Source organism: Sinocyclocheilus grahami, unplaced genomic scaffold (genome assembly GCF_001515645.1).
Source record: "Sinocyclocheilus grahami isolate Dianchi unplaced genomic scaffold, SAMN03320097.WGS_v1.1 scaffold57.1, whole genome shotgun sequence".
Taxonomy (NCBI): Eukaryota; Metazoa; Chordata; class Actinopteri; order Cypriniformes; family Cyprinidae; genus Sinocyclocheilus; species Sinocyclocheilus grahami.
Genome location: NW_015505236.1, coordinates 2,517,023 through 2,533,203, shown reverse-complemented (window position 1 = coordinate 2,533,203; position 16,181 = coordinate 2,517,023). Strand labels below are relative to the sequence as shown.

At 37.4% G+C, this 16,181-nt stretch overlaps 2 protein-coding genes across 3 annotated transcripts; one reads left to right on the top strand and one right to left on the bottom strand.

Annotated features, from left to right (window-relative positions):
* Nucleotides 1-1,420: 1,420 nt before the first annotated feature.
* Nucleotides 1,421-9,544, top strand: slc16a12b (solute carrier family 16 member 12b). Of its 2 annotated transcripts, none has more exons than XM_016270622.1 (7): nt 1,421-1,608; nt 2,713-2,961; nt 4,546-4,649; nt 6,111-6,254; nt 6,333-6,918; nt 8,310-8,569; nt 8,955-9,544. In XM_016270622.1, exons 2-7 carry the CDS (start codon nt 2,852-2,854, stop codon nt 9,185-9,187), a joined length of 1,437 nt encoding a protein of 478 aa, XP_016126108.1. In that variant the 5' UTR covers nt 1,421-1,608; nt 2,713-2,851; the 3' UTR covers nt 9,188-9,544. The 2 variants fall into 2 exon arrangements, with proteins under 2 accessions (XP_016126108.1, XP_016126107.1); XM_016270621.1 differs by having other exon boundaries at nt 2,710-2,961.
* Nucleotides 9,545-12,306: 2,762 nt separating this feature from the next.
* On the bottom strand, nt 12,307-15,577 carry LOC107584195 (interferon-induced protein with tetratricopeptide repeats 1-like). Its single transcript, XM_016270699.1, has 2 exons — nt 15,573-15,577; nt 12,307-14,495 (listed from the first exon to the last, which is right to left on the bottom strand). The coding sequence occupies exons 1-2, from the start codon at nt 15,575-15,577 to the stop codon at nt 13,067-13,069; spliced, it is 1,434 nt and encodes a 477-aa protein (XP_016126185.1). The 3' UTR covers nt 12,307-13,066.
* Nucleotides 15,578-16,181: the final 604 nt, after the last annotated feature.

Genomic DNA, 16,181 nt, shown 5'->3' with positions numbered 1-16,181 from the left:
GCCTGATTATGTTCCTAAGGTTGCTTCAACTCCATTTCGCTTTCAGCAAGTGGTTCTGGAGGCTTTTTCCCCAGCCGAGAAGGAGTCAGTTGCCCTGAGTCTCTGTCCGGTTAGGGCACTTAGGACCTACATTGACCACACGGCTCAGTGGCGTAGATCTGATCAGTTGTTCGTGTGTTTTGGTGGTAAGAACAGAGGTTCTGCTGTCACTAAACAGCGGATGTCACACTGGATAGTGGAGGCTATTTCTTTGGCCTATGAGGCACGTGGCTTGACTTCGCCTCTAGGGGTGCGTGCTCATTCTACAAGAGCAGTGGCTTCTTCTCAGGCCTTCTTTAAAGGGTCTCAAGTTTTATAGTCTGGACGTAGGGATGGCTCCTGGCTCCCGGGTCTTATCCGCTTGAGCAGACGCTTTCCTTGGTCTTCTATTTATCTACGGTACGTCAGGTGTTATGGTATAGCGTTCCCAAAGCGATGACGTCATCGCAGCATCGAAGTGAGCCTATGAGAGGGAACATCTCGGTTACGTATGTAACCTTAGTTCCCTGAGTAGGGGAACGAGATGTGGCGATGCTCGGCCGTTCTGTACCTTGATAGCGCTTCCTTTGTAAATCAGTGAAATCTGATGAAAATAGCGCGCAGCACGCTATATAGCTTACATACGTGCACTTTGGGGGTGGTGCTATGCGCTATTTGGCCAATGAATTGGCGTGATGGTATAAGGGCTTCAGACATTCGTCACACCGAAGGTGTTCCCAAAGCGATGACGTCATCGCAGCATCTCGTTCCCCTACTCAGGGAACCAAGGCTACATACGTAACCGAGATGTTTTCTGAGAGCTACGACTTGTACCACGTGACCGCTGTACCATCTGACCACCGCAGGCTCTGTTTAGGCGTTGATAGTGTTGCCAAGCCATAGTCCGAGGACGTGAACAGCTCTGAGTAGAACGTGAGCTGAGTAGTTATGGTAATTACGATATGGCATGAACGCAGCAGCATAATTGTTCGACCGCACTACAAAAAATGCCAAGAAACACGTTCAATTAAACTTGAAATTGTGAGGAAAGACTGAAATAGTATTTCTTGTACAAAGTGGACCAATACGCTCATCTTTAATTTACAACTTTGATAAATTGTGTACATTATCCCTTACATGTCTATTGAATAGTTACAATACTTGTAAATGTATTTACCAGAAATTAAAAACAGGTTGGCCTTATAGATGTGGCGTTGTTCCTGGACAGCAACTGAAACTATACTCCCAAGCAGCCAGTTTTGCAAGTTAGAGAGGGAAATCCACACTCATGCCCTGCCATGCATACTTGGCTTGCATAATTTTCTTTTCACGTGTAGGGGGAGTGGAGTCAGAGGTAAATAGGTTCACAGCTCGCACGTCTAAACATGTCAATGTGCCCTGGTCTTGATGTTCCGACAGCTGCTGCAAACTTGTTCGCTGGTGGAAGCCGCAGGATGTTGATAAACATCCTGCACCAACTCAATTAAACGAATGTGCAGAAGAGTTTCAAACGTCTGGACCAGCTCAAGCGATCGCAGAAGAGTTGAATGGAGAAAGTTTGGACCGTGTTTGCGGTTGTTTTATAAAATGGTAAGTGCCTTTATTTAGTACCACTTTGAGTGGTTTTTCTAACATCTGGTTTCAACAAGCGAATGACGTGCACTGGTGAATTTATATTCCGTTGTTAAAAGAAAAACAACTTTTAAACAACAATTAAACTTTCTCAGTTTTCTTACTTTATTATTAGAAGTAATTATTAATTTTTTTAAGATTTGACGCATTCTTTTAAAGACAAAGAATACATCTCTAATAACAACAACAATATTAATATATTGAGTTTTAACTATGCCAAATGTAATATTTTGCGATTATTTTTTTTAAACTCTCTAAGGTAACCTATTTGATAATTAGGCAAATTATGACAAGATTTGCAGGTGCAAAATGTAGTAATATTATATAATATTAATATTAATGAGGGACTATTTTGGTTGTGTTGCTTTCTACACATAAAATTATTTGCTATACTGACGAAGCATAGCCTACTTTAAATATAGGAAGAGGAGAGTAAATAATCCCAGAAATCAACAGTTAGACAATTAGACAAGCCTACCTTCAAAAAAATCTGTTGAGTTGATGAGTGTTTTTCATGATGCATTGAAATAACGTGCAATTGGTGCTGTTCCCACAGTCGACTGATATCTAGATTAGAAGAGTCATAAACTACAGTACAAGTTCAGTTGCATAATAAGAGGGGGAAAACTGTTATCATCTTATCCTGACTGTGTACATTGTGTACATGGCCACATTTGATTGTTTTTACTGTAGCTCTTCGTGGCTTCTAAAACTGGATGGTATTTAAGGAAAAAAGCCGCTTTTTAATTGGGACATAGGGGCCAGAAGGGTCAGGAAGGTGGACTGCAAGGATTCAAGTTAATATGGCAACCCGTCAGCTTAACTGGGCTCTCTCTCATAAACACTTCCCATGAATGCAGTCATGCATCATTTCACTTTTCACTGTGAATCATTTGTAAGAGCAAAAAGGAGCCCCAAACCCTGGAAGATGTTTTGTATTGTTCACATTTTCTGAGTACTTACAGAACATGTTCATCACCCATTGTGCCTGTTAATCATTTTAGCTGAGCTCGTTGCTTATTCCTGCCTGTTTTGCTGTCTGTGTCATCTTGCGCTCAGCAGAGTCACTGACCGGGCCTCACATCTGCTGAAGGAATTCCATGACCGGTGTTAGTGTGGCGACAGAGAGGTGCAAACGTGTGTTTGGGACCGGGAGTTTTGGAGTTTGAGGGAAATAAAAGCGGTGGGAAGGACAGACTCCATGGCTCAGGAAAAGAAGAAAGGAGGGGTCCTTCCTCCTGATGGAGGGTGGGGATGGATGATCGTGGCTGGCTGCTTTGTGGTAACTGTTTGCACAAGAGCTGTTACAAGGTAAGCTTTTTGGAAGACGTATGCTGTTGTTCATACCTGTGTATGAACTTTAGCGATAGGTGGGTTTTTTTCAGCTATAATTAAACCATAGGGTTTAACATGATGTTCAGTACCAAATCTTGTCATGGTTTGTTTCTCAAATCGGTTTAACCTGTTAAATAGTGCATGTTTTTGTTTAGTACAGTACATGAGGCACAACTATATTTAGTTGAGAATTGCCTAGAATGAGTCACTGGTTCACAAAGTGACAAGCGCTATCTGATGTTTCTGAGGCAGCCTTTGAGGTCAGATTACATTTGACAGACTTGTAAACAACTTTCAGGCCTTGACACATGGATATAGATAACACAGTGTTGTTGTTTTTTACATCTAGCGGCCTGCAACTCTTGGGTGTTTTTGCTTGGTTATGTTAACACACATGTGTTTTTCTGTAATAAAATGTTTCGAGATTCTTTCCTTTTATACTGCTTTAAACAAGCTGTTCTGTTTTGCAGTATTTAGAATTTCCCCCTCAGACAAGGAACGTGCTGAACTGACTATGCCGTATAATTATTTTATTGTTCAATTGAAATGTTACTGACATGGAAAGGTGTGAAATGCGAGAACCTGAAGAACTAGTCTGCAATTACATTAATGTTGCAGGTAGGATGACATTTCAAGCAGGCTGGTGGGAACAAAAGAGTTTATGTGACCTCTCACCTCTTTTGACCATTTCTTAAGTCCTGTTGAGATAAGTGGTAATAATCAGCTAGAGCGGTACCAGATGATGAAACTCTTTTAGAGCTTAAAGGGCAGCCGGTGGTCTTCAGATAAAAAAATGCCTTTTTAACCTCTTCTTTATCTTATGGATATTCTCGTCTTAACCAATTTGAAAGCTCTTATCATCCATATGTGTTATTCAAGTCCTAGAGTAAGATTTTACCCTTTGAGTCTGCAACTTGGCTTTGCTGACTGGGTCTGTGGAACAGTTGACTGAAGGACATCTCCTTCTTTGATGCCTGATGGCCAGACACGTCTGTCTTAATGGCGGAAGATGTGAGAGTTCCTGGCTGTCATACCCACACTGAGTGCTCTGACCCAACTGACCTGCATGGTGATCTAGTTTTGTTTGTTCAGGTGCAGAACAGGCACTGCAGAGGCTTGTGCCTCATTACCTCGTCTCAGCCTTTCATATCCAGGCACCCACGATCCACACGGCTGTTCGTTGTTACTGACTGTGAATGGCACTGGACTTTAAAGCGTGTTGTTAGTTTGAAGTGTCACAATATGGTTCTTCAAAGACCACAAACGTGTGTTGTGTGTGTTTTGTCTGATCAGAGTTGTCTTTTTTTCTTTTCCAGATGCATCTCCATATTCTTCGTTGAGCAGGCACTGCAGAGGCTTGTGCCTCATTACCTCGTCTCAGCCTTTCATATCCAGGCACCAGGATCGTGCCACACGGCTGTTCGTTGTTACTGACTGTGAATGGCACTGGACTTTAAAGCGTGTTGTTAGTTTGAAGTGTCACAATATGGTTCTTCAAAGACCACAAACGTGTGTTGTGTGTGTTTTGTCTGATCAGAGTGGTCTTTTTCTCTTTTCCAGATGCATCTCCATATTCTTCGTTGAGTTTCAGATGCACTTTGCAAGAGATTACTCTGGGACAGCATGGATTCATTCATTAGTAGACTGCACAACCATGCTGTGTGGTATGTAATGATCATATTGGACACTAAAGTCATTGTACATTAGTGTATCACAGTCATCATTATTGGCCCGGTCTGAAGTAGGGATTCCGGCAGTTACAAATTCTCTTTTCTTGATTGGTCACACAGTTGGTTCAGAGATTTTTTTGTCCATCTGAGACAATAACGTTGCATAAGACACTAAAAAAACCTGCAGTGTGGGAGGCTGAAAACATTCTCTTGAAGTCAGCAACACACAGCGAACATCTTGAGAGGACACGTCAGTGTCGCAAGCTTGAACCAAAAAAAAGGCCTGTTTGCTTTCCTTACACCCAGTGCTGTCTGCTGTTGACAGTACAGCAAGCGTAAGAATTACATTGCTAAGGAAAGGCCATCTTTAGGCAGTTGACTAGTAAACAAAAGAAATGCTGTTATTATTTAAAGCTTTCCAATATTGTTCAATATGTTCTTTTTTATCACAAGGCTAATATGTTTGATATGGGCCGTGCAGGAGTCTGTAGAGGCACATAGTTGCATATTATGTAATACTGTATGATGTCATGTAGTATGAGAGAGCGGCTCATTAGTAGAATATTCACAATATTACGAATATTACATTATTAAGATGATTACAAAATAAAGCATTTCCATCCCATGTGTTCAACATAAAAAATTGCCGCTTCTGAGGAAACTGATGCAAAATATTAATGGAAGTTGTTGCGACTGTGACTATTTAATTAAATAAAAATGTAATGAATGTTGTGTAATGTAATATGCAAAATGTGTAATGTAATATTAAAAATTAGTGGCCATTTAAAACACAGACAAAACAACCGGATGAAATTATGTTTGCTTAGTGTTTGGAAGCATGACACTTACTTGACATTTTTTATGTGAATGTAAATTAATTCCAGAAATGTGTTTTTGTTGAAGTTTATGCCCTCTTATTGAATAAAAAATATACAGTCATATCTTGTTGTTTCCATCCAGCATTTTTCTCAGAAACACACAATTTATAATTATTACAATAATTATAACACAATTAATATTGTGAAATAATATTACAATTTAACATAACTGTTTTCTATTTTTAAATATATTTTCAAATTGTATTCCTGTGATGGCAAAGCTAAATTTTCGGCAGCCATTTTTTCAGTCTTTATTATCACATGATCCTTCAGAAATCATACTAATATGCTGGTTTGGTGCTCAAGAAACATTTCTTATCAATTTTGAACAGCATTCATTTAAAATAGAAATATTTTGTAACTATGTAAAAGTTTTTACTGTCACTTTTAAACAAACTTAATCCATCTTTGCTGAATACAAGTATCAATGTCTATAAAGAAACTGGCCCCAAATTGTATGTATAGTAGTGGACGGAAACCCAGCTTACAGTAAATATTATTTAAAATATGATTTTTCTTATCAAATTGTTCAATATTATTTGCACAATATGTTTATTCACATGTTAATTTTTTGCAGCTCCACTCGGAAGCCTGATCGGGAATCGGTTGTCATGCCGTGTAGCTGTAATTTTAGGAGGATTCCTGGCCTCCATAGGTTTAGTCCTCAGCTCCTTCGCAACCAGTCTGGAATATCTTTACCTTACCCTGGGAGTTTTAACTGGTAAGAGCCCTAAGAATAAAACACTGACCTACATACCCATATTCTATACTTTCTATATTTACTATTCTTATTTTTTAGGGCTTGGCTTCGCCCTTTGCTACACCCCTGCTATTGCCATGGTCGGTATCTATTTCTGTGAGAGGACGGCTTTGGCCTATGGCATTGCCATGTCTGGCAGTGGCATCGGGACCTTCATCCTAGCCCCAGTAGTGCAGCTACTAATCGAACACTACTCGTGGCGAGGGGCCCTCCTCATTTTAGGGGGCTTTGTGTCTAACCTGTGTGTATGTGGAGCTCTGTTACGGCCTATCATTCTAAAAGAAGAGGAGGCCTGTCCTCTTCCAGTAGACTCAGAGTGCGAGTATGGGGTTAAGCCACCCGGCGTTCCTACGGGGAAGGCTGTGGATGACAAATTAGAAGTGGACTCTAAACAACGTTGTCTTCAGTCCATGCAGGAATACCACTTTTTGCTCATGCCTGACTTCCTGGTGCTGGCAGGCTCCTTCCTGCTGCTGGCCAGCGGGTGCAGTCTGCCATTTGTGTACCTAGTACCGTACGCTCTGGATGTAGGTATCGGTCATCAGCATGCTGCCTTCCTGATGTCCATACTTGGGGTCATCGACATCGTTGGCAACATCACATTTGGCTGGCTCACTGACAGGAGGTATGTTGTTTTGTGCTGTGTTAGTATTGCATTACAGTCAAAAACAGGAATAGGTAATTTATTGACTGAGCCACATGTTGTTTGTTTCTTCTTTAACTTAAGATTTAATTATACATTTTTGTTCTAAGCACAGATTTAGTTTTTCAATAAAAAGCTGGGTCAATGATATTGACACTTTTCATATCTTAATACACATGCAGTGAGCTTAGCATCAGTTAACCCCTTAACTGTCACCCCCCATTTTTTAAAATAGGCATGAAAGTGCACTATCTAAACTTAAATTGTTGTAATTTATTAACACTTTGGAATACAGACCTAAGGTTGGTCTCTTTTTAAAGAAGAATTTTTATTGCAAAAGTGGAATTTAAAAAATCTTATTATATTATATATAATAAATATTTTACATAACAGTTTTCACTCTAACATTGGTTTAAAATTAAAGCCTTATGTCTAAATAAGTTATGTTCCAAATTTGAAGATTTTATTTAGGGTGTTATACCACAAACAGCCACCGGGTGCCATCCATACTCCATATAATTTTTTTAATGCATTTTTCTGTAACAAACGTCTAGATTTCTCTGTCAATATTACTTCTATCTCTAAATAACCAGCATATATGGAATCCTGAGACTCAGATATTTTCAATTATATGTTTTTTGTCAAGATTATAAGAAGGTTTGATCCCAAAAGACCGTAATGCGTTTTGTAATATGACACTTGACACTGCCCACTAAGGAGGAGGAGACCGCCAAAAGATTTTAAAGTACCATTTCCATGGTAACGCAATGTCCGATTTCAAAATGGATTTCACAGGATGAATCTTGGGCTTCTAAGCGTTCAAATTATATATATTTTATGATGATTACTAAAAGATTTGATAGAGAAAAAAGACAACAACAAAAAAGAGCGCCAAGCGTCCCACAGGTGGGACGGTGACCTGTTCGCTGATGAGCATATTTTTAATTTCACAAATATCACTATCACAAATTCATTAAAACTACGAAATTTAAAATTTAAGAAAATAATATTAATGACAAATAAATAATCAAATAAACAGTAATTATAAAAATTTTAATTCTCACTTGTATTCGTATATAGTATACACTTGTAACATTTTCTATAACAAGAACAAAGACAGACAACATTTTAATACCTTAGGACACACGTTTTTAGATTTAAAAAAATTTCTTGTCTTTTTCTTAATTTTTCATTGACCAGCTGTCAGTTTAGAATTAAACTTTACTGGAGTGTACATGTCATGGTTTCTTGTCTGATGAATGATTCACAGAGGTCAAAAAGATTTTAAAAAATGCTCAGGTTTTAGGAAAACACACGATTGTGGATTGTTTGCTTCTGATCATGCTGACTAACACTTTCTGTATCTCTCTCAGGTGTCTGAAGAAGTACAGGAATATATGCTACATGTTTGCTGTGGGAATGGAAGGACTATGCTGTCTTTTTATCCCCCTCTTGCACACATTTGTTTTGCTTGTACCCTTCTCTGTGCTCTATGGATACTTTGATGGTGCCTATGTTGCCCTCATTCCTGTTGTAACATCAGATGTTGTAGGGACAACATACCTGTCTTCAGCTCTTGGAGTTGTGTACTTCCTCCACGCTGTTCCCTATCTGGTCAGCCCACCCATTGGAGGTAAGAGCCTCAAATAATTATTTTAATTTGGTCAGTTCTAAGATCCATTATAATAATAAACATGTTATTTTTTTGTCACATTGAGTGATGCGCTTTTATTTTCTGTGGTAATCAACAACACGCCCTAGATGCAGTACATAAAAACTATGTTAAAGATTACCTGGAATGTTCTTTAAAGAAAAACCATTAACCTCAATTTTCACTTTGTAATGACAGGTTCTATTAAAATAGTCCAATATTTGATTAATTATTAATGTACAGAGACACATTAACCATCCAAACTGTTCCCATTTCACCACATTAAGTTATTTACTTGGAAGGATAAAGGTTACTTAAAAAAAAAAAAACCTGAAGTAATCATGTGATTTGGTATGTTTTTGCATAGGTTGGTTGGTAGACACCACAGGGACTTACACGGCGACGTTCTTTCTGAGTGGGTTTGCCCTGATCTCCAGTTCTCTCCTGCTGTTCTCAGTCGCTGTCATTCGCCGTTGTCAGAGAAACCAAAAGAACAGTCTGAGCAAAGAGCCAAAACTGGTGTCATGTGAAGGCAAACAAGTAGACTATTATACTTCTAAAAAAAAAGACTTGTTGATAACTATACCAGCCACTTCGTAGCGTTGGGATAACAATTTGTATTATTTTTTTTTGCCTAGTTCTTTGTTTAATCAAATATTGTTAGCATATATAGAGTCAGTAATAATGTTTAATTGGCAGAGGAATTGTTTGTGTATAAAAATGCTGATGTGCCTTTTATTGACTTTCTGTTCAAAAGAAATTCTCATCTACATTAGAAAAAAAACACACACATCAAGATTTTTGTATATGTTTTCTCCATCTCTCAAATTTCATAGTAATAATGTGTAAGCAGTCACTGCGTTTTCCTCTATACAATTACAAATAAAAGTCATGACAACTGAAGCTCCAGTTGTAGTATGTTATTTAGGTCAGTAGAGGGCAGTGCTGATCCCTAGATATCTGGACAGTCTGAACTGTTTAATTCAGAATATAAATGGTAGCATGAATTTGGTGATATTTCAGATGCTTTATTAAGCATTTCAATGGCACTGTCTACGGATCTTTGATCCCTGAAGAATATTCCAACATATCTCATGACATGTGGATGCTCTGGAGACCCATTCTAGGCTGTCTCAACCAACTTCTCAGACTCATTCTTCAGCATCTTGGAACATGATAGTTTAAGCCCAAGAAGAACTCTCAGAACATCATCATCTTATGGGTTTATGTCAATTGCCTGTCTAAGCTTCTTGATTGCAGGTGAATCCACAGTGCAAGATGTACCAGCTTCAGTACGATACAGAGCAATGGCATAACCAGCGTTCCACTCGTTATTTTCCGGATCCAGTTCCACAGCCTTCTGAAAAACTTCTGCGGCTTTGTCATAATATTTGCGAGAGAATTTAAGATAGGATCATCCCTTCTCCCCAAGCACCTCTGGAACAAATGAAGACTCAGTTGTTTCATTTATTTTCTGAAGCTTCATCAGATAACTTTTACAGTCTGTGTAGTTCTTCATATGGTAGTTTACAAAAATGCTAATAACGTTTGAATAAATTGGGCTATTGTAATGAGACTGATGTTGATAGATTCCTTGGATCATGCTGAGATCATCGATACCAATTATGCCATAATTGGCAGAACTTCCTGTCCGCTATTTTGATTCATGTTGAAAACCTACTTTTTCGAACTCCTCCTAGACCGTTATTCCAATTTTCACCAAATTTGACTCGGATCATCTTCAGACCAAGCTGGCAAAAAGTTATGGATTTTGTGTCGATATACAAAACGGTTTTCGTTTAGCGCATCAACGAATTTGCAGGAAAGATGCCAAAATGCACCTGAGGCTGTATCTCTGCGAAACTTTGACATATTTGCACCAAACTTTGTATGTGCCATTGTCACCTCACACTGACCACGCCACATCAATTTGGTCAAGAGTAATAAACCATTCATTAACCATTAATAATTACATAAAAAAAAATGCTAATAACTTTTGATTGCATTAGTCTATTGCAATGAAACTGATATCAAAATATTCCTTGGTTTATGCCTACAACATAGATACCAAAAATGCCAGAAAAAGCTGAACTTCCTGTCCGCCATTTTGATTTATGTTGAAAACATTATTTTTTTAACTCCTCGCCACTCGTTGGTCCGATTTTCACCAAAATCGAGTCAGATGATCTTCAGACTGTGTTGACAAAGAGTTATGGATTTCATGTCGATAAACCGTTTTTGTACAGCGCCACTACAAATTTTAGGCATAGTGCTAAACTGCATCTGAGGCTGTATCTCTGCAAATATTTGACATATTGACACCAAACTTTGCAAGTGCATTTGTCACCTCACACTGACCATGCCACATTAATTTGGTAACAGCGCCACCTATTGGTCAAAAGTGATAAGCCAATAAATCATATTACTAATGGTTGTATTTATGATTGAATTCAATTACAATCATCCTAAAATTGGTTTATTACTCATTGTTGCATTTGGTCTGATGCTCCATGCCATGCTTAGCTCCTCAATTTGCCTCTGGAGTGCTTGGCCCCGTGATTGCTGCTTGCAGCTATATTTTTTAATATATTTACTCTATCTCTCAAATGTCATAGTAATGTGTAAGCAGTCAGTGAGTTTTCCTTTATATAATTACAAATGCAGGCATAACTGAAGCTCCAGTTGTAGTATGTTATTTAAGTCAGTAGAGGGCAGTGCTGATCCCTAGATTGTTATGATCATGAGTTTGTTACAACTAAGCAGTTTTTCATCCAATTCTTAGGATGACAAATGCTTTCTAGAGTTTACAAAATGCTGATGTATGCTATGCATGGGACTAATACCTAAACCTTTAGAATTCAATGTTAACATTCTCAACTAAATGTTTAGTAATAGCTTTAGCTGCTTTTACTTCATTGGTTTTAATTACCACAGGCCTTTATCCATTTTCGTAACATCTAGTGCACAGAAAGCAGTTTGATTTATATTATTTATTTGTTAATATTTTAATTTGTCAAAGTAATACAGGTTTAAAAGTAAAGCAACTATAATTGCACTTAAAGTTACAGTTCATCCAAAAATGAAATTCTGTCATCTTGTTCCCAATCTGTATTATTTTTCTGTGGAACATATAAGATAAATTGCAAAACAACAAATACATTTAGTGACATTCAAATCAACCAGCAGGTGCTCATGAATAATTACCATCACAAGAACTTGTCAACTTGTCAAAAGGTAAGAAAACAGAAAAACACCCAACAGATAACAGAGGAACAAAAATAAGTAACTTCTAAAAAGAGCAAAGTACAACTACAATATCATCCATATATGAACCACTGCCATAGCGCTGCTTTTAGCCACTGTAATCAACAATAATTTTTTTAACAAAGCCCCAGTAGTAGGATAGTTATCTACGAACAATATTTATTATCAATAACATTATCTGATTCAATGGACACATACATTTCTCTGCATCTTCAGCTCCTTTAAATCTCATGCTTTCATGAAAATTAGTTTTGTATGCCTAATAAGGGATTAAATATCCAGAGTCTATTATGCAATAAAGATAATAACTTCAATAACAAACTTCAAATGAAACAGCATAATGACTTTATTAAGACGCAACTTGTTAAGAGGCAAGGGAACTGAAATACAGAGAAAAGATGAGTAAATTATAATCAGAAATATAATCAGAAGACGTAACACCTGACATACAGTATGAATTAAGATTAACAGGGCTGCATTAGTTTTAGTTTTTTATAGTTGTTTTTATTAAAAGAATTCTTCTCTAGACCCCGGATCACCTTAATTTCATTCCTGTTCAAAGAAGAGGCTACTTTTTTTAAAAAAAAGATCTGAATACATATACCGGTACTATTCTGAAAGACTATATTACAACAGGTGCTTTTTTGCCTTACAGCACAATATACTATAATTAAGACTGAATCAATCAAAAGGATCTGTAAGGTAAAAAGTAACATTTAATTTATAACAATAACTCTTGTTTCACATTAAGCCTTGTTCACTATCCACACTAGTTTAAATCTGTTTCCGAGCATCTTCACACAGAATTCATGAATTATCAAGTGTGCAAAAATGCATTTAGAATGTATGACAAAATTTAGGCCCAATAGCCTACTATATAAAAAAGTTTTTGTCTTCAACTGGTTTTGAGAATGCCATACTCAAAGATCCTCCCGCAGATGCACTCAGACGGGAGTGTGCGTGTGAGAAAGAGAAAAAAAAAACTAGCAAAAAAAAATGAGAGATGTGGGACTATATGGAAAAGCCTTATGTTCACATAGTTTGGGCATGATTATGCAAATCAGCCGCAGAGACTCGCTCCCTCATTTGGAACCACCTAGATTCATTAACAGTAGAACAAACACAATTTATGTGCATGTTTTCTTCGCTCATAAATACACAAATAAGGCCCATTGTTTTTCTATTAACAATTAACTATGCATCCTTGTAGAAAGTTTATATTTTACAATTAATCTCACAAAGATTACTGAGGGACTCATCATCCTCTTCATTGCCTGAAGTGGCTGCGTAGCTCTTGGTGTCCCCAAACATTTCCCCTTTCATTTGATAAATGAATCCCAGTATTTCATTGGCCTTCCAATCACCTGGGTCATCCTTGATATATCTCTGGGCAAGGTTCTTCAGTTTCGTTGCGCTTCTATTCCCCTCACTACTAGCATGTGGACTCATTTCCAAACACTGCTTGTAGTGGCTGATTGCTAAGTCCTCAGATCTGTTACAATACTGCTGGAACTCAGCATAGAAATAATGTACTACATGCACACTATCATTTTTCTCTCTAGCTGTTTTAAATGTTCTGTCAAACAGTTTCTCTGCCTTGGGCAGATCACGTTTCTCTCCATATTGAAGTGCAAGCTCACTCATGGCAATGATAAAGGAAGCTTTTAGAGAAATTGCCTTTTCTAAATGGTAAATGCACTGATTTCGTGCATAATTTACCTCTGACTTATTTACTTCTCGTTTTTCTTTCTGTAAATTAATTTTCTTGGTCTTGTAGCACATTGCCAACTGATGATGTATGAAACCTGAGTTTGGTGATGTTTCAAGAGCTTTCTTCAGCAGTGCAACTGACCTGTCTACTGATCCTTGATTCCTGAAGAATTTCCCAACATATCTTACAACATGTGGATTTTCTGGAGAGCCTTTCAGAGCTGTCTCTATCAGTTTCTCAGACTCATTCATCAACTCTTTGGAACATAACAAAAATTTAACTCCCAGAAGAACTCTAGAAGCATCATCATCCGGGTCGATGTCAATGGCCTGTTTCAGCTGCTTGATTGCAGGTGAATCCACAGTGCAAAATGTACCAGTTTCAGTGCGAAACAGAGCTTTTGCATAACCAGCGTTCCACTCGCTATTTTCTGGATCCAGTTCCACAGCCTTCTGAAAAACTTCTGCGGCTTTGTCATAATACTTGCGAGAGAATTTAAGATAGGCCCATCCCTTCTCCCCAAGCACCTCTGGAACAGAGGAAGGCTCAGCTGAAAATGTTTCATTTATTTTCTGAAGCCTCATCAGGTAACTTTCACTCTCTGTGTAGTTCTTCATATGGTAGTTTATCCAGGCTAAATTTCCATAGGTGACAATGAGAGTCTTGTCACAGTTGATGCCGAGGTTTTCTTTAATGAGTGTCTCAGATTTCAACAGGTGAGTAAGGGCCTCTTCTTTGCGTCTAAGAAGGAATTTCACATATCCTAAAGAGCAGTGAGTTCGTGCAACTCCTTGCTCCCTCCCTAGACCCATCTTGACCTGGTCCTCAAGCCTATTGAGGATATCCGGCAAGACTAGATCCTCTTTTTTAATGTCCCAAGTAAAGTGACACTCCAGCTGATCCAGTTTCGATTGTAAACTGTCCTGGATTGAACTAATAAGAAAACAAATCAATTGGTTAAATGAATAAAAAGAACTGATTTGGCCTTGTAACAGAATGTTTTCATATTATACTTAAGCAGCACCCATGTGGACACCCACCCACTTAACTATTTAGTTTTAAATAATATATAACAAAAATACTGTATATTAAATATTGTTTATTAAATAATAATAATACCACCACAGAAAAAAATATGTCTGAATGTTTATATGTGGCGATAGCTTTCCACAGTAATTAATTACACACACACACGCGCGCGCATTTATATATTTATACATTATATAATTCAAAGTGCTTTAGAGTGACAGGTGAAGCTCTTGAACTCCACAAAGACATGGAGTAATCAATTTGGCCAGGATACCAGGACTACACTCCTATAGTCGTTTAGGGAAACACCCTGGGTTTTTAGATAACCAGAGAGTGTCAGGACCTCCGTTTAAAAATCATTTAAACTGCAGGGACTTTTATAGTAGGCTATGTCCTACCACAATACTAGTAAATTTGGGTGCAGAGAGCACGCCCCCTGCTGACTGCAATTAACACCTTATCCACCAGCGACCTCAGAATTCTCCCATGCAAGGACTGACCAGTCCCAGTGTTGATTGACAAACCTGCCTAAATAAATAAATGCATAAATTCACAAAGAAATGTAATGTTCATTTCCTTATGTATAAATGCAGTTTTTCAAAAAAAAAAATCAACATTCAAGCTATGAGGCCTTTGAGTAGTGCAAGTCTATGAATGAATGGCTTAGAAGTGGGCGATATGGCCAAAATCTTATATCTTGGTATAAGTAATTTAACATCATGGTAACGGTTTTGCATAGTATACTGTATAGGATGAACACACATACTATGTTCTGGATAAAACACGCATGATGAAACTCAGTTTCAGCAGCTCGGTCTATGTAAGCATATTGATCAGTGGGTTTGAAACAACTGCAAATCCAGTACTACATTCATGTTTGCTAATTTTGCAAAGCTTTTCAAAGCTTCTTTCTTCTCAAGGCTGCAACTCTGATTGTTACTCGATTGCAACATCTGAAGTAAAACATGCCCCCTTCATTACCACATGGACAAATAAATGAGGAAATATATAAATGTAAAATAAATGTGGAAATAAATACATAAATACATGTGGAAAAAAATAAATGTATATAGGCCTATACATAAATGAGAAAATATGTAAAATAGTACAATCATACATAAGGAAATAAAAGTAAATAATATTCATTTATTTTTATTATTTTACATATAGGCCTATACATAAATGAGAAAATATGTAAAATAGTACAATCATACATAAGGAAATAAAAGTAAATAATATTCATTTATTTTTATTATTTTACATCTATAGCTATCTATCTATCTATCTATCTATCTATCTATCTATCTATCTATCACAGAAATAACATTTCTAAAACAGAAATCAGGAGAGAGCTGCAGCGTCATATGCTGGTGAGATCCTGATCAGCGAAATTTTCTTTTTTTACTTTTTAACAAGTATCCTAGATAAAAATAAAAAAATAAAAAAGTGTCCCAACTTTTTTGGAATTGGGTTTGTACCTGTATGAATTTCTTTCTTCTGCTGAACACAAAATAAGACATTTTGAAAAATGTTGTTGTGTTCCACTTAGACTTTATTTTTTCCCCACAATACTATGTAAGTCAATAGGGA